The 21,825-nt window shown below is 34.9% G+C and overlaps 1 protein-coding gene across 3 annotated transcripts in view; it reads left to right on the top strand.

Annotated features, from left to right (window-relative positions):
* The window catches only part of LOC117315717, a 70,810-nt gene that overhangs the window by 2,025 nt on the left and 46,960 nt on the right, over positions 1-21,825 (top strand). For all 3 annotated transcript variants that reach the window (XR_004529750.1, XM_033870070.1, XM_033870069.1), the window contains exons 2-6: positions 14,673-14,786; positions 15,203-15,307; positions 15,998-16,278; positions 16,770-16,882; positions 17,409-17,564. Coding sequence is in view for 2 of the 3 variants with exons in the window: in XM_033870070.1 (XP_033725961.1) it covers positions 14,751-14,786; positions 15,203-15,307; positions 15,998-16,278; positions 16,770-16,882; positions 17,409-17,564 (691 nt within the window). In the remaining variant the exon portion in view is untranslated. The remainder of the gene's footprint in view (positions 1-14,672; positions 14,787-15,202; positions 15,308-15,997; positions 16,279-16,769; positions 16,883-17,408; positions 17,565-21,825) is intronic.

Below are 21,825 nucleotides of genomic sequence, written 5' to 3'. Positions count from 1 at the left end.
GGCCCTTCAGGCCTTTGATTATTTGTTATAACCAGTATCTATTGTTGGAGTACTCTGATCTAGACTTTACACAGATTTAGTGTACAATACACATCATACCTGATTGAGATATGTGCCCACGGAAAAGGTGACAACACACAATCAATAGCTAGTTGGTGAAACAAAATTACTTTTTTGTCAAAGGACACCCTTTTCTGGTGAGTTGGTTGAATTAAGTCGTTGAATTGCAATTTTAGGTAAATAAATGCATGCGTTTATCACAACACTTAATTGGTGAGATAGGAAATTTCACTATTTCATGACACCACACATCTCAATTGCTTCCACCAAACAAATTATTTTCTTTACAAAAATAATCATGCTACAAGCACTTACATATGTATACAAATCGTATCCGGCATTAATCTGCATCAGTAAGATGCATATATGTGTACACATTTATGTGCCAAAAAATGTCAATTTTTGTCATTTTTCGTTGTTATTTCATGCATTTTCATTTGTTTTCTTTGAATTTTCCCGGTTTTAATCTTTCAAGTGACTGGTACAAAAGATAATGGACACTTAATTAATGAAAATCAACCTATAATATTGGTATCATTTTCTATTTTCTGAGAAATCAGTGTTTTATTTGCGAACATTTTTGGTGACTCTAATTTTTGTACTATGGACAAAGAAGAAAATAAGATCAAAATGACGTTACAAATTGTTATCAGTTTAGAAAATAATCCTATACAGCAGAAAATGCTGCCAATATTATGAGCTGAAAGAGAATACAATTTTCACTACGACTGTACAAAATAGGCTGGCTGCAGTTTGTAACAAAATAGTTGGCCTATCTATGTGGATACTGATGAAGAATTACAAATCTGCTACAGTTGAAGGAAATTGAGAAAAAAAGCACAAAAGATATAAGAATGTCACTAAGATATTCATCTATATTTACCATTGTATGGCACTGCCACTATATAACCCTACCAATTCAGTTGTGAGTTCACCAGCTTATGAACTGCCAACTGTGTATGAATTTCAAAACAAAATCGCACGACAAATAAAAAATCGCAGATGGTAAATATAAGCATTGAACGGCTTTCAGTTGGTAGCACGCTTCATGGAATTTGCCTCTGTCCAGTTGACATTCATATTGACTATGAATGCCAACTGAAAGCTGTTCAATGCTTAAATGAGCATTTTTTTTTCGATCTGGTAAAAGGAATGTCATGTTTGACCTCACCAGTCACAGTTTACATTCACAGTAACCCAATATCCTCGTTTGTCCGATTTGACTGTTTGAATTAGCTAGACTTGCTAATGCTAATGCCCCAGTGGCTGACAGATAGAGCCGAAAGGAATGTTTGAACGTTTATGAATGAATACCAAATCCTGAATATTGAATAGTGCCTAAGTGGAATGGTATTCGAATATTCGGAACAGTATTTATCTCCCTTTTATTCACAATTTTGTTTGTTTGTTTTTGTTTAATGTCCTATTAACAGCCAGGGTCATTTAACCCTTTCACCCCTACTGACCATAATGGACTTCAACTTATGAAAGAATATGGCAGAGTCCACTAAAGTTTCTTAGGGTTGAAAGGGTTAAGGACGTGCCAGGTTTTGGAGGTGGAGGAAAGCCTGAGTACCTGGAGAAAAACCACCGGCCTACGGTCAGTACCTGGCAACTGCCCCACGTAGGTTTCGAACTCGCAACCCAGTGGTGGAGGGCTAGTGATAAAGTGTCGGGACACCTTAACCACTCGGCCACCGCGGCCCCAATTTTATTCACAAACATTTCCAGCTAATTTAAGATAAATGTATAGTGACAGATACCGTATTTGACCTAATAAGGGTGCACGGCGCGGGTAATTGACAGGTGGGGGCACCCTTATTAAGATTAGTTATTCTGAAGTTTTATGAAACAGACTATACCTTATAGCAGAATACCCAAGGCTGTGGAAACGGTAAAATATTCAGTCATCAAAATATTCCAGATGAAGATATCTATTCATTATAATATAATATTAAGCTTAAACATCACTTGAATATTCCTGTAAACTTGTAAACCATGCCAGCTGATCTTTAGACCAGAGAACGTTCAATGGAACTCTTTTGTGTTCTATTTATAGACACAGGTGATTTCCCAGATCATATCAGACATCGTTTTCTTTGACCTAATAATTGATTTACAATGTCTTTTACTAGATTTCTGTTTTGAACAATTTCAATAAAAGTTATTTATCAACAAGAATGAAGTCTTTTACGTTATCTTGAAATAAAGATGGTAAGTTAACTTATGTTCCAGTTACTTAATTGGCTGAAGAAAATTGAACACATAAAGTAGCAAAACTTTTCACATGAATTATTACTTTTGAACACCATTTTGACACTCAGTCAAAGATTTATTTCCTTGAAAAAAGGTAGGGGCGCCCTTATTGGGGCAGGCGCCCATATTAGGTCAAATACAGTATATAGTGATAATATTGAATTAGAAAATGTAGGTGATACATATTTATCCTGGAATTGGTGGTACGGCTACTAAATTGGAATACACTTTCATGAATGTAAATATAATCAATTACAGCATTTGGTATATATACGGATCAGTGATAGAATTGGTCACGTAATATCAGGGGTTCAGGTTCCTGTTCGACCTTTATTGTTATTTTATGTACCTGACCTATATTTTACATTTGATTGTTAATCTATATACATATTGATACAAGTGAGTGTAACAGTTATTACCCCAACAGAACACTGTATGTAGGTGTCATAATGACTGTAAACCGATAAGGAACAACTGTATGTATCCTCAAATAAGCCCCCTCCCTTAGTGTAAAAGTTTAATACTGTATTCATCCTCAAATAAGCCCCCTCCCTTAGTGTAAAAGTTTAATACTGTATGTATCCTCAAATAAGCCCCCTCCCTTAGTGTAAAAGTTTAATACTGTATTCATCCTCAAATAAGCCCCCTCCCTTAGTGTAAAAGTTTAATACTGTATTTATCCTCAGATAAGCCCCCTCCCTTAGTGTAAAGGTTTAATACTGTATTCATCCTCAAATAAGCCCCCTCCCTTAGTGTAAAAGTTTAATACTGTATTTATCCTCAGATAAATCTAAAACAGATGATTTCTTTTTTAAACAAAAAAAAGGCGCAAAAAATGTGACTTCACAATTGCAATGCCCGCATTGACATTGTTTTGTGATTTGTGTAAAAGAATCCCTTATAAGATCAGTTAAATTGTACATAGAACATGTTTTAATTTTGAATTCAATTTCAAAAACTAATGATAAGTGTGTGTTGTGTTGATGTAAATTATTTTTTTAGTTTCATCGGGGTAGCAGATTCATACAGTTTGCAACCAATTTTTTTTTCATACCCCTGTCAAATTCAACACCGTAGACCATGGTTAACCATTGCCCAGGAACCCCAATGAAACTAAAAAAAATCACATCATTGCTTACATAATTGATTGTCCAGTGTTTGTATGCAGAATGCAGCTTTCTGATTGGTTGAGATGTTGTTTTCATACCTCTATGAAAAAAATCCGAAAATGGTCAAAATTATATGCCGTCACAATACAGCCTTTGAAACTGCATATTGATTTGTGAAAAAGAATCCCTTATAAGATCAGTTCAATTGTACATAAAATTAAAAATCAATTTCAAAAATTAATTATAAGCGTTGATGTCAATTATTTTATACTTCAGTGGTCTCCAAAGTATCAAACATGGCAGCCTGTCATCTGATCATTTATTGGTGACTAAACTTCCCTTCGCTGTCTACTGGATCTCCTACTGGTCTTATTGGCAATGCTATATATTACTTAAGATAAGGCACATGTCTCTTATAAGTGCTTTCGTAGCCATGATCAATTATACCCTGACAATTTATAATGTCAAATCTGTCATCATTAGTATATTCGAATGTGAATTTCAGACCTGCACTGTCACGTACTGGTAGAACATGAGGGCTAAATGCACAGATAACTAATCTGTTACGTTAGTTGACATTGGCCATGGTTTGCCCTTGCTGTGGGTTTCTATCTATCATCTAAAGCAATATTAATTCTCTTGATGGCTTCATATAAAAGCTCTTTTAATATTTGTTATTGAACTTGTAAAATATGTTGAACACAGGTTCAACTCTTATCAATTGATAAACAGTAACACAAGTACACCTTTAAACAGAAATTAAGATTTTAGAATCTTAAACTGGACTTCTTGACCAGAGTGACCGACTGTTTATGCGCCCGTGAATCCATATACATGTTTACAGGAGAAGATAGAATCTATAATGTAAACAAAAACAACTTATAGAAGAGACAGTTTCATGCATAAATTAATAAAAGTTATGACTTGACTTCGTCTTATACAAACAATAAGTATACAATACGTGTGATATACAGTTAGCCTAGCTGTGTTAGTGTACTGTAAACAGTTATACGTGTGACATACAGTTAATCAGGATTTGCAGGGAGATTTAAGTTGACATGTCAAGCTTTTGTTTTGTCTGTGATAAACAAAGTAAGTTTGAGTTATCTTGGCTTATCATTATACATCGTAGACAATCACAGGGTTTCCAGTAGGCCCTAACGAGAGTAGATGTTTTTTGACTCCCCAGAAGACATTTGACTATTGGATTCAGTTAAAAGGGACGTATATATGTTTTGACCCTGCATATTTCTGAGAAATAGTGATTTAACTTGTGAAATGGTTTAAGCTAAGGGTCAACTGGATGACCTGACCTTGTACTGGTGAGTAGAATAATAAACAAATTTTTATTTTAGCTATTATGTTGACAACTTATTCAATACCAAATGTCCAGGTGTATATAGATGAAAGCAAAATTTACTATACAGAAACCTGGCATCAGTGATTTGCTCCTCTTCTTTGAGATGTAAATTTATGCTTTTTGAGAGAATTTCATATTTCAATAGATATCCCCCTGAAACCTTATAGTACTGATAGATGTACTACTATATATATGTGCTTATTGCATGTTGGTTCTTGGAAATTTTCATTTGTGGAGATTTTTCACTGCTGGTATTTAAATATATGCTAATGTTATATTGATTAATTGATTAAATAATCCCAGTGGTTTTAACCCTTAAGATGTCTATAGCTGATTGACTACAAATGATTTGTTGAACTGGCCATCTCGAGCTCCTTATGATATAAGAATTGTTGCAAGAGGGTGGTCACGTGATCCAACGTCGTAGATCGGTGTTTTCTGAGTTCCGAGAAAGTTTCACTTTTATACTGCTTTTTCGTCGATAGTTTCACACGAAACTCGTCATGGAGGTTTAGAATGTGTTCTTAAAATCCGGAAGACATTTTTCTATGAAAAATTCAGTGCTTTAGTGAACTTTTCGAGCATGTTTACTTCGGACATGGTGTGAGCTAGTTATAGTGACCACTACTCACCACTACATACTAGTATAGAACTGTCCGTACGTGTATACCATTTATACTTGGATATATATATTTGACATTAATTGTACGTCGCCATGCCTGCAACAGGATCATTAGGTGGTGCCAAAACCAGGAACCAGAGCCTTAGAACAAGTGATGCTGGTTTTGACGCGCATCCTCAGAGAAAATCTACCGAAGAAAAGATTGAAGATATACACAGAATGCTTTCTTCGATGGTTACCAGAGACTTCTTAGCAACTAAGTTACAGGGCTTGAAAAGAGATATCAAGCAGGAAAATAGTCTCTTGATAGAGAAGCTGGACAGACGTAAATACACTCTAGAGACGGAGAACGAAAGCCTTAGGGAGAGAGTTAGTTTTCTTGAGGATCAGGTCGGGACAATAGAACAGAAAAACTGTGAACTCGAGGCGAAACACAACGACCTGGAACAGCACGGCCGTAAGAACTCTATAAGGATTATTGGAATTCCTGATACCAAGGAACGAGAGACGGCAGAGGAGTGTGTTGAGAAAGTGGTGGAGTTAATTTCTCAGAAGCTGAAGGTGCCATTGGAACCTAGTGACATTGACATTGCCCACCGACTCGGGAGATATAGAGTGAACAAATCGAGACCAGTTATTGCCAAGTTCACCAACAGAACAAAAAAAGCAGCAGTTCTTCGATCGAGAAAAATCCTAAGGAATACAGGAACTGTGATTTTTGAGGACCTTACCAAAATTAACCAGGAAAGACTAAGTGAAACCTATAAACTAGAGTGTGTACAGAACACATACAGCCTGGATGGAAAACTTTACGCGGTTCTTAAAGATGGTCGGAAACGTAGAATTTTGCACAACGCCGTTATCTCCGAGGAATTCCTCCAGAACGATGCCAACTTTCGTTAGACTGTGTGTATATAATTCATCCAGTTCAGCTAGTGACAGAATACACCTTCATGGTGTCAGCTGAACCAATCTTAATAGTGTTGGTGTTACCTTTTATTTGTTGAAATGAAAATGTTTTGTGCAAAATTCGTTGTAATTACATGGATTTTTGGGATGTTTAATATTATTGGTACATAAAAACATGTACTGTAAGGTAAGATTTAAATTATACTTTTTATATACTGTATTGCCAATGCAGGTATATATACCGTCGACCGACGTAAACTGTGATTAAGAGTACTTCTCTTATAATCCAGAAATGCATTTATACTTTAAGTCCCTTCTCACAAACAAATAAGAATTACGATTTCCTATTTGACGATTTTTTTACGTATTTACATGTACAATGTGTATCTTATTCGTAATAATAAAAAAAAAATCTTTGTGTAGATACTGTAAGTCCTCGTGTTTGCTTAGATTGTACCATTTTTATGCTTTTCTCTTCCTTTGGTACTCCTATTGATTTTACATTTTTATATGGAATGCCTATCATACATCATTATGTATCTCGCTTTATAATACATTTTCATTTAAGGCAGTCCAATGCAATTTTGGTATCAACCAGTTATCTCCCTTGTTTCTAATATCTACAGTGTAGATTATATATATAATTAACTGTCAGATATCCTAAATAGATAGAATGCATTTATCTCAAAGAAATATATGAATTATTGAATATGTTAGCGATTTATATAGATGAGATATAAAAGATACGTTTTTCTCTATTCATCTACAATTTTTTAGAAAATAATACGTTTTGTATATATGTACATAGTAGTCTCTGCAGAGTATAATGTTCAATGTATATGTTTGCTCGAATAATTTAATTAGCAATCGTTTTTTTTTTTTTTTTATGATTTGAAAGATTCAATTTATAACTCAACAGACATATGTAAAATATAAACCAAAGATCTTTTTTTTCACATGAAGTCACCGGGTAAATACATGTACATGTATGTTGTTCGAGTTTGGGCTTTGTATAATAACTTCTCCGTCTAATGTGTGCCTTAGTACTATGTTAAACCGTTTAAATAATCTTCGAAGTAATGTAATAATCAAATTATCATAATTATTATTAAAATGAAGTGGAAGGCATATGCATATCTAGAAATATGTCTGTTTAATCTTATTATAAAACATAATTTAGCCCATTTCCGAAAATTAACGGCCTCTTTTGTTTAGTTAGATATTTCCGGTAAGATTGTAGTCAGGCTCAATAAAACGCTTCACAGCTATACCCTATATAGGGATAGCGTTTGCAAGAACATGATGTACATGTACGTTTCCGGTGCTTGAAAGTTTTCTTCAGATATATATATAGCAAGAGATTGAGAGTGATCTGTTGACCGCCTGCTTAAGAGTGTACGTGTAGTGTGTTTGTAGTGAGTCACATTCCCACTGACCACCGGTAATATGTTTTACTTCTTCTGTTATTTTTTCTCACTGATGTTACATTTCCTTCGCTCTACTTCTTCTTCGTGCCAAACTTTATTTCTTCTCGGGCTGAAATTGGTGGAACTTTATGCTGCTAGTGAAATAATGGAAAAGTGGAGGGTGTGAGTATTGTTTCGGCTAATGTGCAGGGACTGTCGAGTAAAGAAAAACGTAAAGATGTTTTTTCATTTTTCAGGGATACTAATAACAATATTTATTGTTTACAAGATACTCATTTTACTGTGGAAAATGAAGAGATTATCAGAAACGAATGGGGATACGACTCATATTTTTCATCTTTTCGTGGAAACTCACGTGGTGTAGCAATATTTTTTAAAAATAACTTTGAGTTTAAAGTTCACAAGGAAAAGAAAGACACAACAGGAAATTTTTTAGCATTAGATGTAGAAATAGATTCCTCACACATTATACTAATAAATATATATGGGGAAAAACCTACTAGTTATTTTTTTAATTTGGAGAATCGAAATTTTATTTCAAAAATTATACCAAAATTACAAACTGATAATAACACTGTCATAACTAAGCAGGAGGATATTTTGGAAGAAGTCTGTGCTTTCTATAAAAATCTTTATCGGGAATCTAATGTTACAGAAGAAAACTTGCAGCATGTAAACTTAGCTGATTACCTCAATGATAATGAAATGCCTTGGTTATCATTTGATGAGTCAGATAGTTTAGAAGGGGAAATTACTCTCACAGAGGCAGGGAATACTTTGAAAAAAATGAAAAATAATAAAAGCCCAGGATCGGATGGATTTACTACAGAATTTTTTAAATGTTTTTGGGGAAAATTGGGTGATTTTATAGTAAGATCAATTAATTTTGGCTATCACTCAGGGCAACTCTCTATAACTCAAAGACAGGGAATAATTACCTGTATTCCAAAAGCAGACAAATCTAGGCATTTCATTAAAAATTGGAGACCTATATCACTATTGAATATTGTTTACAAAATAGCATCTGGTACTATTGCAAATAGGATAAAATCTGTTCTCGATAAATTAATAAATGATGATCAAACTGGTTTTATTTCAGGTCGTTACATAGGGGTAAATACAAGATTAATATATGATATTATGCATTTTACTGAGGAAAATGATATTCCAGGCATGCTTCTGATGATTGATTTCAAAAAGGCATTTGATTCAGTGTCTTGGGTATTTATTGAAAAAGTATTGTCCCTTTTTGGTTTTGGTAATAGTATTGTTAATTGGTTTAAAACTTTACATAATAACGTCCAGTCAGCAATTAATCAGGGTGGTAATCTATCTTCTTTCTTCATCATTGGAAGGGGCTGCCGACAGGGGGATCCCATTGCGCCTTATCTGTTTATACTATGTGCAGAGATTTTGGCTGTGAAATTACGAAATAATAAAAATATCACAGGTATTTATGTTCAGAATTGCCCTATCTTATTATCACAGTATGCTGATGACACCTGCCTTATATTGGATGGATCTGAGAAATCACTTAAGGAATCAGTTAAAGAACTAAATGGATTTGCAAAAATTTCCGGATTGAAAATGAATATTGGTAAAACTCAAGTGATATGGATCGGTAGCAAAAAGTATAGTGAAGATTCTTTTCTGCCTGAATTAAATTTACAGTGGGGTAAGGAAAAATTCACTCTGTTAGGAATCGAATTCAGTGTAAATCTCCATCATATTCCAAAACTAAACTTTGACAAAAAACTAACTCGATTAAAATCCCTGATAAAAGTTTGGAAGAGAAGATCATTAACACCTATTGGAAAAATTAATGTAATAAAATCTTTACTTATATCTCAATTCAACCATCTTTTTATATCATTACCTAACCCAGATACTAAATTTGTAAACAAACTCAATTCAATATTATTTGAATATTTATGGAATGGGAAAACAGACAAAGTAAAAAGAGTTGTTATAATTCAAAACTTTGTTGACGGTGGATTGAAGATGATAAACATTAATGATTTTATTAACTCTCTCAAACTAACCTGGATTAGAAGACTTTATCAGAAGAGTGAGAAATGGCAGGTAATACTTAAGACATTTATTGATACAAATCTTCTTTCAAGTTGTGGTCCAGAATATATTAAAGTATGTGAAGAGAAATGTAATAACAAGTTTTGGAGTGATGTTTTTAAGTCTTGGGGTAGCACACCACAGTAAGACAGCCTGGCCATGGGCAATTTTTTTGTTAAGCAAATAACTCCTGTATTATGATATGTATAAAAAATGAAAAAATAAATGTACACTATAATTGGTATATCCAGTATGAAGTAGTACATACAGGCTTCACATTTATCAAAACAAAAATCAATAAATTGGTTCCGGATTTTAAATATCCGGATTTTCCGAACGTGTGTTTACACAGGAAATTTAGTTTGGCCTACAGCGCAAAATGGAAGCCCACAGAAAAGGTAAGATAGCGTAAAAACTTAATTTACAACATATGTCCAAACAAGATTAATTCTGTCTTTGGGATAGAGATATTTAATTTTAAATAGGTTTCAGAAAAAAAATTGTGTAGAGAATTGTGCCATTTTGGGTCAAATATCATAATATTTTGCAATTTTTGAGAATTTTTTAAGCTGTTACCATGGTATTCACAGCTCTAAAAATCACAGAAAATATCAGTTTACTTATCCTTCAGAGCTCTATTAAAATTGCAAATGTTGTACAGATTTCAAATATATATACTTTATTAGAGGTTATATGTAAGGTTAACTGGCAATGTTTACATATCTAAAGCATGTGCCATATTTTTCAGAATTTGGCATTTTTACTGTACACTGCTACCTTATAAGGGCTGAAAAATGTTATTTTTTGGAAATTGTGCTTAATTATGCTTGATTAAGCTTCATTTTAGTTCATTATTGCTCAAAAATGCATAAAAACAATTTAAAACTTGTTTATTATCAGGCTTGTCATATTAGAGGAATCAAGGGAGGTAACTCGCATATTTACCCATTTTAAGAGTGGGTTAATTAAGCATAATGTTAATGAGTCAGTGTAAATTGAAAAGATATTCTATGTTTTATAACAAACCCAAAATAACTTATTGGGTATCTAACAAACCATATAGACTGAATTCTGGTTTGTTTTACCTGATTTATTACCCCGTATCCATGGAAACTATTACAGTAAGTGTTATTTTTTGAAATATTTGGTGAAACCATTATTTTCAATTTATTTATACATTGGTAAGCATGTAATTTCAATTGATGGAGTGTACGGTTGATACAATATTGTCAATTATTGTCACTTCCTTCGGTAAAGCAGAAAAAATAGCATTTTCCGCATAAAATGGGATCAGCGGACACTTTCATATGATCATTGGTACATATCTGAATTACCGGGGTGGAAACAGATGACTGTGATGTCATAGGCATGACATTTTGAAATCTTGGATGTCATGTCATGATTTATCAGTTAGAATATTGCATGTGTTGCTAAGCTGAGGTTTGGAAAGGAATTTGGTTATTTATTATGACACCATTGAGTATTTATGACGTCATAGATACCATCTGATGACGTCATAGTTACTGATGACGTCATGGTAACTATGACGTCATATTACAAGGCTAAATTTGATAGTTGTATAGTATTTTTTGCTTGATTACATGCACAGAGACTCAAAGTACCACATTCAACTCAAAACACAACTTTATTCAAGAGATATACAGAATTATGGGAGTTTTCATCTTTAAAATTACCTCCCCTTATTACTGGATTGGGAGAAAAAGTTGTCAAAATACACCTCTCAGGGAAATCAGCAATACTCGGTGACTATTAAAGATACACAGTAACCCGATATGTCATTTTGTTCGTCGGAACATATTCTAGACATTCATGGGCTTTTTAATAAAATTAGAATTAACAAAAGTGATGTATAAGGTAGCACACCACAGTAAGACAGCCTGGCCATGGGCAATTTTTTTGTTAAGCAAATAACTCCTGTATTATGATATGTATAAAAAATGAAAAAATAAATGTACACTATAATTGGTATATCCAGTATGAAGTAGTACATACAGGCTTCACATTTATCAAAACAAAAATCAATAAATTGGTTCCGGATTTTAAATATCCGGATTTTCCGAACGTGTGTTTACACAGGAAATTTAGTTTGGCCTACAGCGCAAAATGGAAGCCCACAGAAAAGGTAAGATAGCGTAAAAACTTAATTTACAACATATGTCCAAACAAGATTAATTCTGTCTTTGGGATAGAGATATTTAATTTTAAATAGGTTTCAGAAAAAAAATTGTGTAGAGAATTGTGCCATTTTGGGTCAAATATCATAATATTTTGCAATTTTTGAGAATTTTTTAAGCTGTTACCATGGTATTCACAGCTCTAAAAATCACAGAAAATATCAGTTTACTTATCCTTCAGAGCTCTATTAAAATTGCAAATGTTGTACAGATTTCAAATATATATACTTTATTACAGGTTATATGTAAGGTTAACTGGCAATGTTTACATATCTAAAGCATGTGCCATATTTTTCAGAATTTGGCATTTTTACTGTACACTGCTACCTGGTATTTATTGTGTGTAAAATACTGTGAAAAAACCTTTCCGGGAAATGTGTTGTTAGCTCCTATTTGGTACAACAGTAAAATCAAGGTAGACAGAAAAGTGATATTTTATAAAAACTACTACAAGAAAGGCATTTTGATTATAAATGATTTGATAAAAGATGTTGAAGCAGGTTTATTCTTCTCATACAATGAATTTATCCAGCTATACCAAGTGAATACAAATTTTTTACAATATCGAGGTCTAATATCTGCTATTAAGGGTTTTTTTTCTACATACAATACACATGGTCAAGAAATTTCCTACCCATATATACCAATAAATCTACAACTTATTCTAAGGGAAAGTAAAGGGTCAAAAACTTTCTATTCTTTTATGATTAAATCAAATATTATACCATCTGGCACTAGGAAATGGAACATAATTTTTGACAACATAGACAATCTGACATGGAGTAAAATCTACAAAATGCCTTTCGCTGTTACAAGAAATACAAAATTACAGTGGTTTCAGTTCAGAGTAATCCATCATATTCTCACAACTAACTCTTTCCTGTTTAAAATTAGAATGGTTATCTCCCCTCTTTGTGCTTTGTGCAACACTGAAACAGAGACAATTACTCATTTACTGTGGGAATGTGAAGAAGTACAAAGATTATTGGAAAGTTTTGACACATTATTAGAAGCTCTTTTGATCCCATTTTCAGTGAATAAGAAATCTTTTCTTTTTGGCATTCTGCATGAAAATTACCTTCCCAGTAATAGAGTAGATAATGAAATTATAATTACTATTAAACAATATATTTATAGAACTAGATGCTTACACAATTCATTAAACATTATTGCTCTTGTCAATATTATAAAAGATAATTACATGATTCAAAAATACATTGCAATTGGCAAAGGTGAAACAGCTAAATATAAATTTGAAAATGAGTGGAGGAAATGGGATAAATTAGTTAAACTATAATGTGTCATACTTTATTTTATCCATTGTTATATATTTCATTTTATATCCTTTTGTCATTTTCTTAATTTGATAGTTTTTTTTCTCATTGGCCGAAAAAAAAAAAAAAAATGCTTTTAAATTATTATATATTCCAGTATTGTTTGTTGCCTACATAGAGTTCCTCCATCTCGCCCAAACCTTTTCCTTCTTTTAGTTTCTCTTTCTCTCTTATACTTTCTCTCCTTTATCTTTTGTGATTACAGTCCTCTTTCTTAGTATAATCTCTAGTCACTTCCTCTTCTTTCTTTTTTTTTACAAAATCAATGCAATGTACTTAATCATGATGTCACTTCGTTTTTCCCTATTGAAAGATAACAAAATACTGAAATTTCGATTCATTAATGTCTGTATGTTGTAACTTGTAAAATTTGCTGGTAAGAGTGTTTGTGTAGGTTAGGTATTCGTATGTAAACAATCTTGATTGTGAAAATATACATGCTTATATCAATGTGTGTGAGGGTGTGTGGTGTGTGAGGGTGTTTTGTGGGGGGTGGGGGGGAGGGGGGGTGTGTGTGCTATACATGCTTTTTGAAATATATATATAGGGGTACATGCATGGGAGGGTGGGTCTGGTGTGTCTGGTGTATGTGTGTATGATGCTGTTTCATGTGTGTACTTCAATATAGCTTTTGTGAGCTGGGTGTTTTGTGTGTGTGTGAATTAGATGATTTGTAAGTATTTTGTTTCTATATTTCATGTATATGTGCACGTGTGAGCAAGCATAATATGAAAATATAATGTATATTGCATTGAAAAACTGAATAAAAAGATAATTACAAAAAAAAAAAAAAAGAATTGTTATCAGTCCCCTATCAATGAAACCGAGAGAAATATAGGTTTCCTCCCTGTCTGTCTGTTCGTCTGTCATCGATTCACTCAGTTTTTCGCACTTTTCTCATCAATGCTAAAGGTATGTTGGTAAGTAATTTCAGTATGAATAGCTACAGATCCAGTTTTAGTTTCATGATTTTTGGGTCAAGGTCACTTACTTTTTTTAGCATTGGCCGGTAGGAGACATGTACATATTGCTTTAGCAATACCAGGCATGCTTGTAAACCCAATAGTTTTGGTGACTTATTTAATCTAATTTGTTATCATTATATACCTGATGTAATTCAATATACTTGATTAGTACTAATTATTTTCACATCATAAATGCGGTGGGGTTATTTCACCAGAAAACTCATTTGCAAATTTTAATTTTCAGCAAATATGTCAATTCCATACAATAATACTCTTTGTGAGGAGGCTTTTAAGAAAATAGTTTTTAAGAAAATACTTTGTGTAACAATAAAACTCCATCTAAGAAGTTTGTTATTTCCTTATAGATACTATATAATGGCTGGTACTAATGGTGTGGTTGGAGGTCAGTGGAGCTCAGAATAAAATCGGAACGTCGAACCATCATGGAGGAATATTTAAAATTCACAAAGGATGCTCAGGTAAATTAATTAAGGGTTTAATGTTCTCAATCTGAGAGATATGATTTGGAAAGCTAACCATCTTTCCAAAATCATGATTGTTTTGATTGATAATTTATAATTACCAATTTTAAACTCAATGTAAAATCGGTTAAAGATAAATCTACAATCATTTAAATTCAATTTAGATTAAAATACAGATATTAGAACACATTTGTTAGCTATACCTTCGCCAATGCCTACTTTTAAATAACGACACATAAACTCCTGTCCTTATACATTTTGTCTCAATATGCTGGAGATGATAGTGAGACTTAAAAAAAAAAAAATCTGCAATCCATGTCAGGGTTTTTGTGTCGACACGGTTACAAAAATGTTACAATATGTAATGGAGTCCCACTGCAATTATTCAACAAGTCAGCCATTTTGTTTTTCAGCATCACTTGTCTTCCTACCAGAAAGTTCATGTTGTCCTTGGTAACGAGGCGTGTGACCTTGACTCTGTCATATCGGCTATTGTGTATAGCTACTTCAGTCATAAAGTAAGTACAATGTACATAACCTGAGGTTTGTCATAAGAATTATTGCTGTTATTAATCAAATTAGCAGAGTAAACTGGGTTATAATATTATATTCTGTCAGTCAGTCTGTTATATTCTGATCCAAATTTAGGTTTGGTTCTGAGTCAATCATTGTATCTAACTCCATCAGGGTTCGAAAATTAACTCTCTATAAATAGCAAAATGACAGTCAAATTGCAGGAGATGCTAGTTAAATTTGTCTGCTTGCAAATTTTTGCTAGTATGTTTTCCCCGACAATCTGTCCATATATATGATACACGAGCATACATAGTGATATAAGAGTGGAATAGATACAACATTAGAAATTATGATTTTATGACGAATGAAATCTCTCAGATTAGGTGGTGTGGTGCCCTGTATTTTCTCTTCTCTACTTTGTATCAAAATTGATGAAAACACTGCTGTAAAGTTTGCTAGTTCAAAAATTCATTTCACTGTTTTAGACACTCGCCCTGAATTGCTAATGATGAAAAAAATTAGTTTTGACCCCTGTACATGTCCATTGATAACAAAACAGAAGTGGTTCTCGGTTATGTAGCCTATACAAACATTCTAGTCTATTTTTCTTATAAACACATCACAAGTTCTTTATGAGGTGGAAGGTATGTCTCCCTGTTTTAAATGATAAAAAATGATTTGATTGGTTACAGACACTGAAGGAGGAAAGTTGTCTTGTTGTTCCTGTTCTAAATATACCCAGGAAAAAATACCCTCTCCGGACAGAGACTACATTCTTCCTGGGCAAACAAGGCATCTCGGCTGACCTTTTGACCTTTCGAGATGACCTTGACCTGTCAAATCTTAACAGCTGTAAGCGTCTAGTCCTGACCCTAGTAGATCACAATGTGCTGCCAGCTTTAGATGCTGCATTGGAAGATGCTGTTACTATGGTGATTGATCATCGTCCTCGACAGCGACCGGAGGATGACAAGTTTGTATTTGTTTTGTTCTATCTGACCAATATAAAATTTCAACTCCAACTGTTCAATTGCTTCAACACTTTACTTTCAACTTGTCCCACTTGATGTTCCAAGTTGATGTTAGGTACATGGGTAAAGACTATTGTTTTAAGTTGGTGAAGTGACCTTTGACCTGTCTAGAATTGCATATGTAGCCTGAATGAACTGAGGATTGGCCAATACTAGGGAAGTAAAGCATCTGTCTTTATGATCCACTTACATTTTGGTTTGGATGAAATACAAAAAAAAAAAAAAAAAAAAAAATCTTTAAAAGCTTTACTCCTCCACAAATGATGAATATGAAGCAATTCTTAGAAAGGTTTATTTTGTCATCATCTCTTGAATTCATTATTTGTTATAATTAGATGTTGTCAACATCAGATTTCCTGTCGTTTTCTGTAAACATCAAACACTAACAAGAAATTATAGGGGAGGTAACTCTGTAAATGTTGATCTATTTCAGAGTCTGTGTTATCATTGATGTCGTTGGGTCTTGTTGTACTTTAATCGCTGAAGAGCTCCTGATAAACAATGAAAACTTCGTCATGGACCATGAGGTGGCTCTCCTACTTTACGGTAAGATGCTGGAGGTTTATGGAGGAGATATCATGAATCAGTTTTAGTGAAAATCTATATGGTAGTGGGTTAACTTTGTTTTAGAAATACAAAATAAACCCCAGTTTCAATAATATTGTCACTTCCTACTGACAGATTGTATGAGTATATGCCCATATTGTCTCTGGTATCTATTTCCTTCAAATGTAAAAAAGAAATTGGCAATAGGTTTGTGTCATGTTCTGTTCATATTTCCTCATCTTCTTGCTGTAATATTTGCCAGTTTGCAAAATAATATATCGTTATTAGATTTGTTTGAAGTGTTGGTTTTGAGAAATGTCAGAGAAGAAATCTTTATTTTCCCTAAAGAGTAAAAAAAAATTAATTCTAGTCAAATATTGTCTTCTCTTAATAATTTGCAGGTATTGAAAAAAAGGTATTTTGTTTAATTTTTCTATTTTAACATTATTGAATATCATTCTCAAGATAATAGCATCAAGAACTTTTGTTATAGTTATTTCCCTTACCTATATTTTTGTACATGTAGGAACGATTTTGGTAGATACTATTAATCAGAGCCCAGCTGCTGGGAAAACCACTCCCCGAGACACGGCTGTCATTCAGACTCTAGAAGGCTGGGTCCCTAACCAGGAGGGGAAAGAACTCTACGAACAGATCCAGAAAGCAAAGTTTAACTTGACAGGTATGTTTGAGGTGTAAACCAAAGTTTGACTTGACAGGTATGTTTGAGCTGTAACCCGAGGTTTGACTTGACAGGTATGTTTGAGCTGTAACCCAAGGTTTGACTAGACAGGTATGTTTGAGCTGTAACCCAAAGTTTGACTTGACAGGTATGTTTGAGGTGTAAACCAAAGTTTGACTTGACAGGTATGTTTGAGGTGTAATCCAAGGTTTGACTTGACAGGTATGTTTGAGCTGTAACCAAAGTTTGACTTGACAGTTATGTTTGAGGGGTAAACCAAAGTTTGACTTGACAGGTATGTTTGAGGTGTAACCCGAGGTTTGACTTGACAGGTATGTTTGAGCTGTAACCCAAAGTTTGACTTGACAGGTATGTTTGAGCTGTAACCCAAGGTTTGACTTGACAGGTATGTTTGAGGTGTAAACCAAAGTTTGACTTGACAGGTATGTTTGAGGTGTAACCGGAGGTTTGACTTGACAGGTATGTTTGAGGTGTAACCCAAGGTTTGACTTGACAGGTATGTTTGAGGTGTAAACCAAAGTTTGACTTGACAGGTATGTTTGAGGTGTATCCCAAAGTTTGACTTGACAGGTATGTTTGAGCTGTAACCCAAGGTTTGACTTGACAGGTATGTTTGAGCTGTAACCCAAGGTTTGACTTGACAGGTATGTTTGAGGTGTAAACCAAAGTTTGACTTGACAGGTATGTTTGAGCTGTAACCCGAGGTTTGACTTGACAGGTATGTTTGGGGTGTAAACCAAGGTTTGACTTGACAGGTATGTTTGAGCTGTATCCCTAAGTTTGACTTGACAGGTATGTTTGAGGTGTAAACCAAAGTTTGACTTGACAGGTATGTTTGAGCTGTAACCCAAAGTTTGACTTGACAGGTATGTTTGAGCTGTAACCCAAAGTTTGACTTGACAGGTATGTTTGAGCTGTATCCCTAAGTTTGACTTGACAGGTATGTTTGAGGTGTAAACCAAGGTTTGACTTGACAGGTGTGTTTGAGCTGTAACCGGAGGTTTGACTTGACAGGTATGTTTGAGCTGTAAACCAAAGTTTGACTTGACAGGTATGTTTGAGCTGTAAACTAAAGTTTGACTTGACAGGTGTGTTTGAGGTGTAAACCAAGGTTTGACTTGACAGGTGTGTTTGAGCTGTAACCGGAGGTTTGACTTGACAGGTATGTTTGAGCTGTAACCCAAAGTTTGACTTGACAGGTATGTTTGAGCTGTAACCCAAAGTTTGACTTGACAGGTATGTTTGAGGTGTAACCCAAAGTTTGACTTGACAGGTATGTTTGAGCTGTAACCTAAAGTTTGACTTGACAGGTATGTTTGAGCTGTAACCCAAAGTTTGACTTGACAGGTATGTTTGAGGTGTAAACCAAAGTTTGACTTGACAGGTATGTTTGAGCTGTAACCCAAGGTTTGACTTGACAGGTATGTTTAAGCTGTAAACCAAAGTTTGACTTGACAGGTATGTTTGAGCTGTAACCCAAGGTTTGACTTGACAGGTATGTTTGAGGTGTAAACCAAAGTTTGACTTGACAGGTATGTTTGAGGTGTAAACCAAAGTTTGACTTGACAGGTATGTTTGAGCTGTAACCCGAGGTTTGACTTGACAGGTATGTTTGAGCTGTAACCCGAGGTTTGACTTGACAGGTATGTTTGAGGTGTAACCCGAGGTTTGACTTGACAGGTATGTTTGAGCTGTAACCCGAGGTTTGACTTGACAGGTATGTTTGAGCTGTAACCCGAGGTTTGACTTGACAGGTATGTTTGAGGTGTAACCCGAGGTTTGACTTGACAGGTATGTTTGAGCTGTAACCCGAGGTTTGACTTGACAGGTATGTTTGAGTTGTAACCCAAGGTTTGACTTGACAGGTATGTTTGAGTTGTAACCCAAGGTTTGACTTGACAGGTATGTTTGAGCTGTAAACCAAGGTTTGACTTGACAGATATGTTTGAGGTGTAAACCAAAGTTTGACTTGACAGGTATGTTTGAGCTGTATCCCAAAGTTGGACTTGACAGGTATGTTTGAGGTGTAACCCGAGGTTTGACTTGACAGATATGTTTGAGGTGTAACCCGAGGTTTGACTTGACAGATATGTTTGAGGTGTAAACCAAAGTTTGACTTGACAGGTATGTTTGAGGGGTAAACCAAGGTTTGACTTGACAGGTATGTTTGAGGGGTAAACCAAGGTTTGACTTGACAGGTATGTTTGAGGGGTAAACCAAGGTTTGACTTGACAGGTATGTTTGAGGTGTAACCGGAGGTTTGACTTGACAGGTATGTTTGAGCTGTAACCCAAAGTTTGACTTGTCAGGTATGTTTGAGCTGTAACCTAAAGTTTGACTTGACAGGTATGTTTGAGGTGTAACCCAAGGTTTGACTTGACAGGTATGTTTGAGCTGTAACCTAAAGTTTGACTTGTCAGGTATGTTTGAGGTGTAACCGGAGGTTTGACTTGACAGGTATGTTTGAGCTGTAACCCAAAGTTTGACTTGACAGGTATGTTTGAGGGGTAAACCAAAGTTTGACTTGACAGGTATGTTTGAGGTGTAAACCAAAGTTTGACTTGACAGGTATGTTTGAGGGGTAAACCAAAGTTTGACTTGACAGGTATGTTTGAGTTGTAAACCAAAGTTTGACTTGTCAGGTATGTTTGAGTTGTAAACCAAGGTTTGACTTGACAGGTATGTTTGAGCTGTAACCCAAAGTTTGACTTGACAGGTATGTTTGAGGTGTAAACCAAAGTTTGACTTGACAGGTATGTTTGAGGTGTAACCCAAGGTTTGACTTGACAGGTATGTTTGAGGGGTAAACCAAAGTTTGACTTGACAGGTATGTTTGAGGTGTAAACCAAGGTTTGACTTGACAGGTATGTTTGAGGTGTAAACCAAGGTTTGACTTGACAGGTATGTTTGAGGGGTAAACCAAAGTTTGACTTGACAGGTATGTTTGAGGTGTAAACCAAGGTTTGACTTGACAGGTATGTTTGAGGTGTAACCCAAAGTTTGACTTGACAGGTATGTTTGAGGGGTAAACCAAAGTTTGACTTGACAGGTATGTTTGAGGGGTAACCCAAGGTTTGACTTGACAGGTATGTTTGAGGGGTAACCCAAGGTTTGACTTGACAGGTATGTTTGAGCTGTAACCCAAGGTTTGACTTGACAGGTATGTTTGAGGTGTAAACCAAAGTTTGACTTGACAGGTATGTTTGAGGGGTAACCCAAGGTTTGACTTGACAGGTATGTTTGAGTTGTAACCCAAAGTTTGACTTGACAGGTATGTTTGAGGTGTAACCCAAGGTTTGACTTGACAGGTATGTTTGAGGTGTAAAGCAAGGTTTGACTTGACAGGTATGTTTGAGCTGTAACCCAAGGTTTGACTTGACAGGTATGTTTGAGGTGTAACCCAAAGTTTGACTTGACAGGTATGTTTGAGGTGTAACCCAGAGTTGGACTTGACAGGTATGTTTGAGGTGTAAACCAAAGTTTGACTTGACAGGTATGAATGAGGTGTAACCCGAGGTTTGACTTGACAGGTATGTTTGAGGTGTAACCCGAGGTTTGACTTGACAGGTATGTTTGAGGGGTAAACCAAAGTTGGACTTGACAGGTATGTTTGAGCTGTAAACCAAAGTTGGACTTGACAGGTATGTTTGAGCTGTAACCCGAGGTTTGACTTGACAGGTATGTTTGAGGTGTAACCCGAGGTTTGACTTGACAGGTATGTTTGAGGTGTAACCCGAGGTTTGACTTGACAGGTATGTTTGAGGTGTAACCCGAGGTTTGACTTGACAGGTATGTTTGAGGGGTAAACCAAAGTTTGACTTGACAGGTATGTTTGAGGGGTAAACCAAAGTTTGACTTGACAGGTATGTTTGAGGTGTAAACCAAAGTTTGACTTGACAGGTATGTTTGAGGTGTAACCCGAGGTTTGACTTGACAGGTATGTTTGAGGTGTAACCCGAGGTTTGACTTGACAGGTATGTTTGAGGGGTAAACCAAAGTTGGACTTGACAGGTATGTTTGAGCTGTAAACCAAAGTTTGACTTGACAGGTATGTTTGAGCTGTAACCCGAGGTTTGACTTGACAGGTATGTTTGAGGTGTAACCCGAGGTTTGACTTGACAGGTATGTTTGAGCTGTAACCCAAAGTTTGACTTGACAGGTATGTTTGAGGTGTAAACCAAGGTTTGACTTGTCAGGTATGTTTGAGCTGTAACCCAAAGTTTGACTTGACAGGTATGTT

Source organism: Pecten maximus, chromosome 17, assembly GCF_902652985.1.
Source record: "Pecten maximus chromosome 17, xPecMax1.1, whole genome shotgun sequence".
In the NCBI taxonomy this organism is placed as follows: Eukaryota; Metazoa; Mollusca; class Bivalvia; order Pectinida; family Pectinidae; genus Pecten; species Pecten maximus.
Note: the sequence above shows the minus strand (reverse complement) of the source record. Positions and strands in the feature narration are given on the sequence as shown.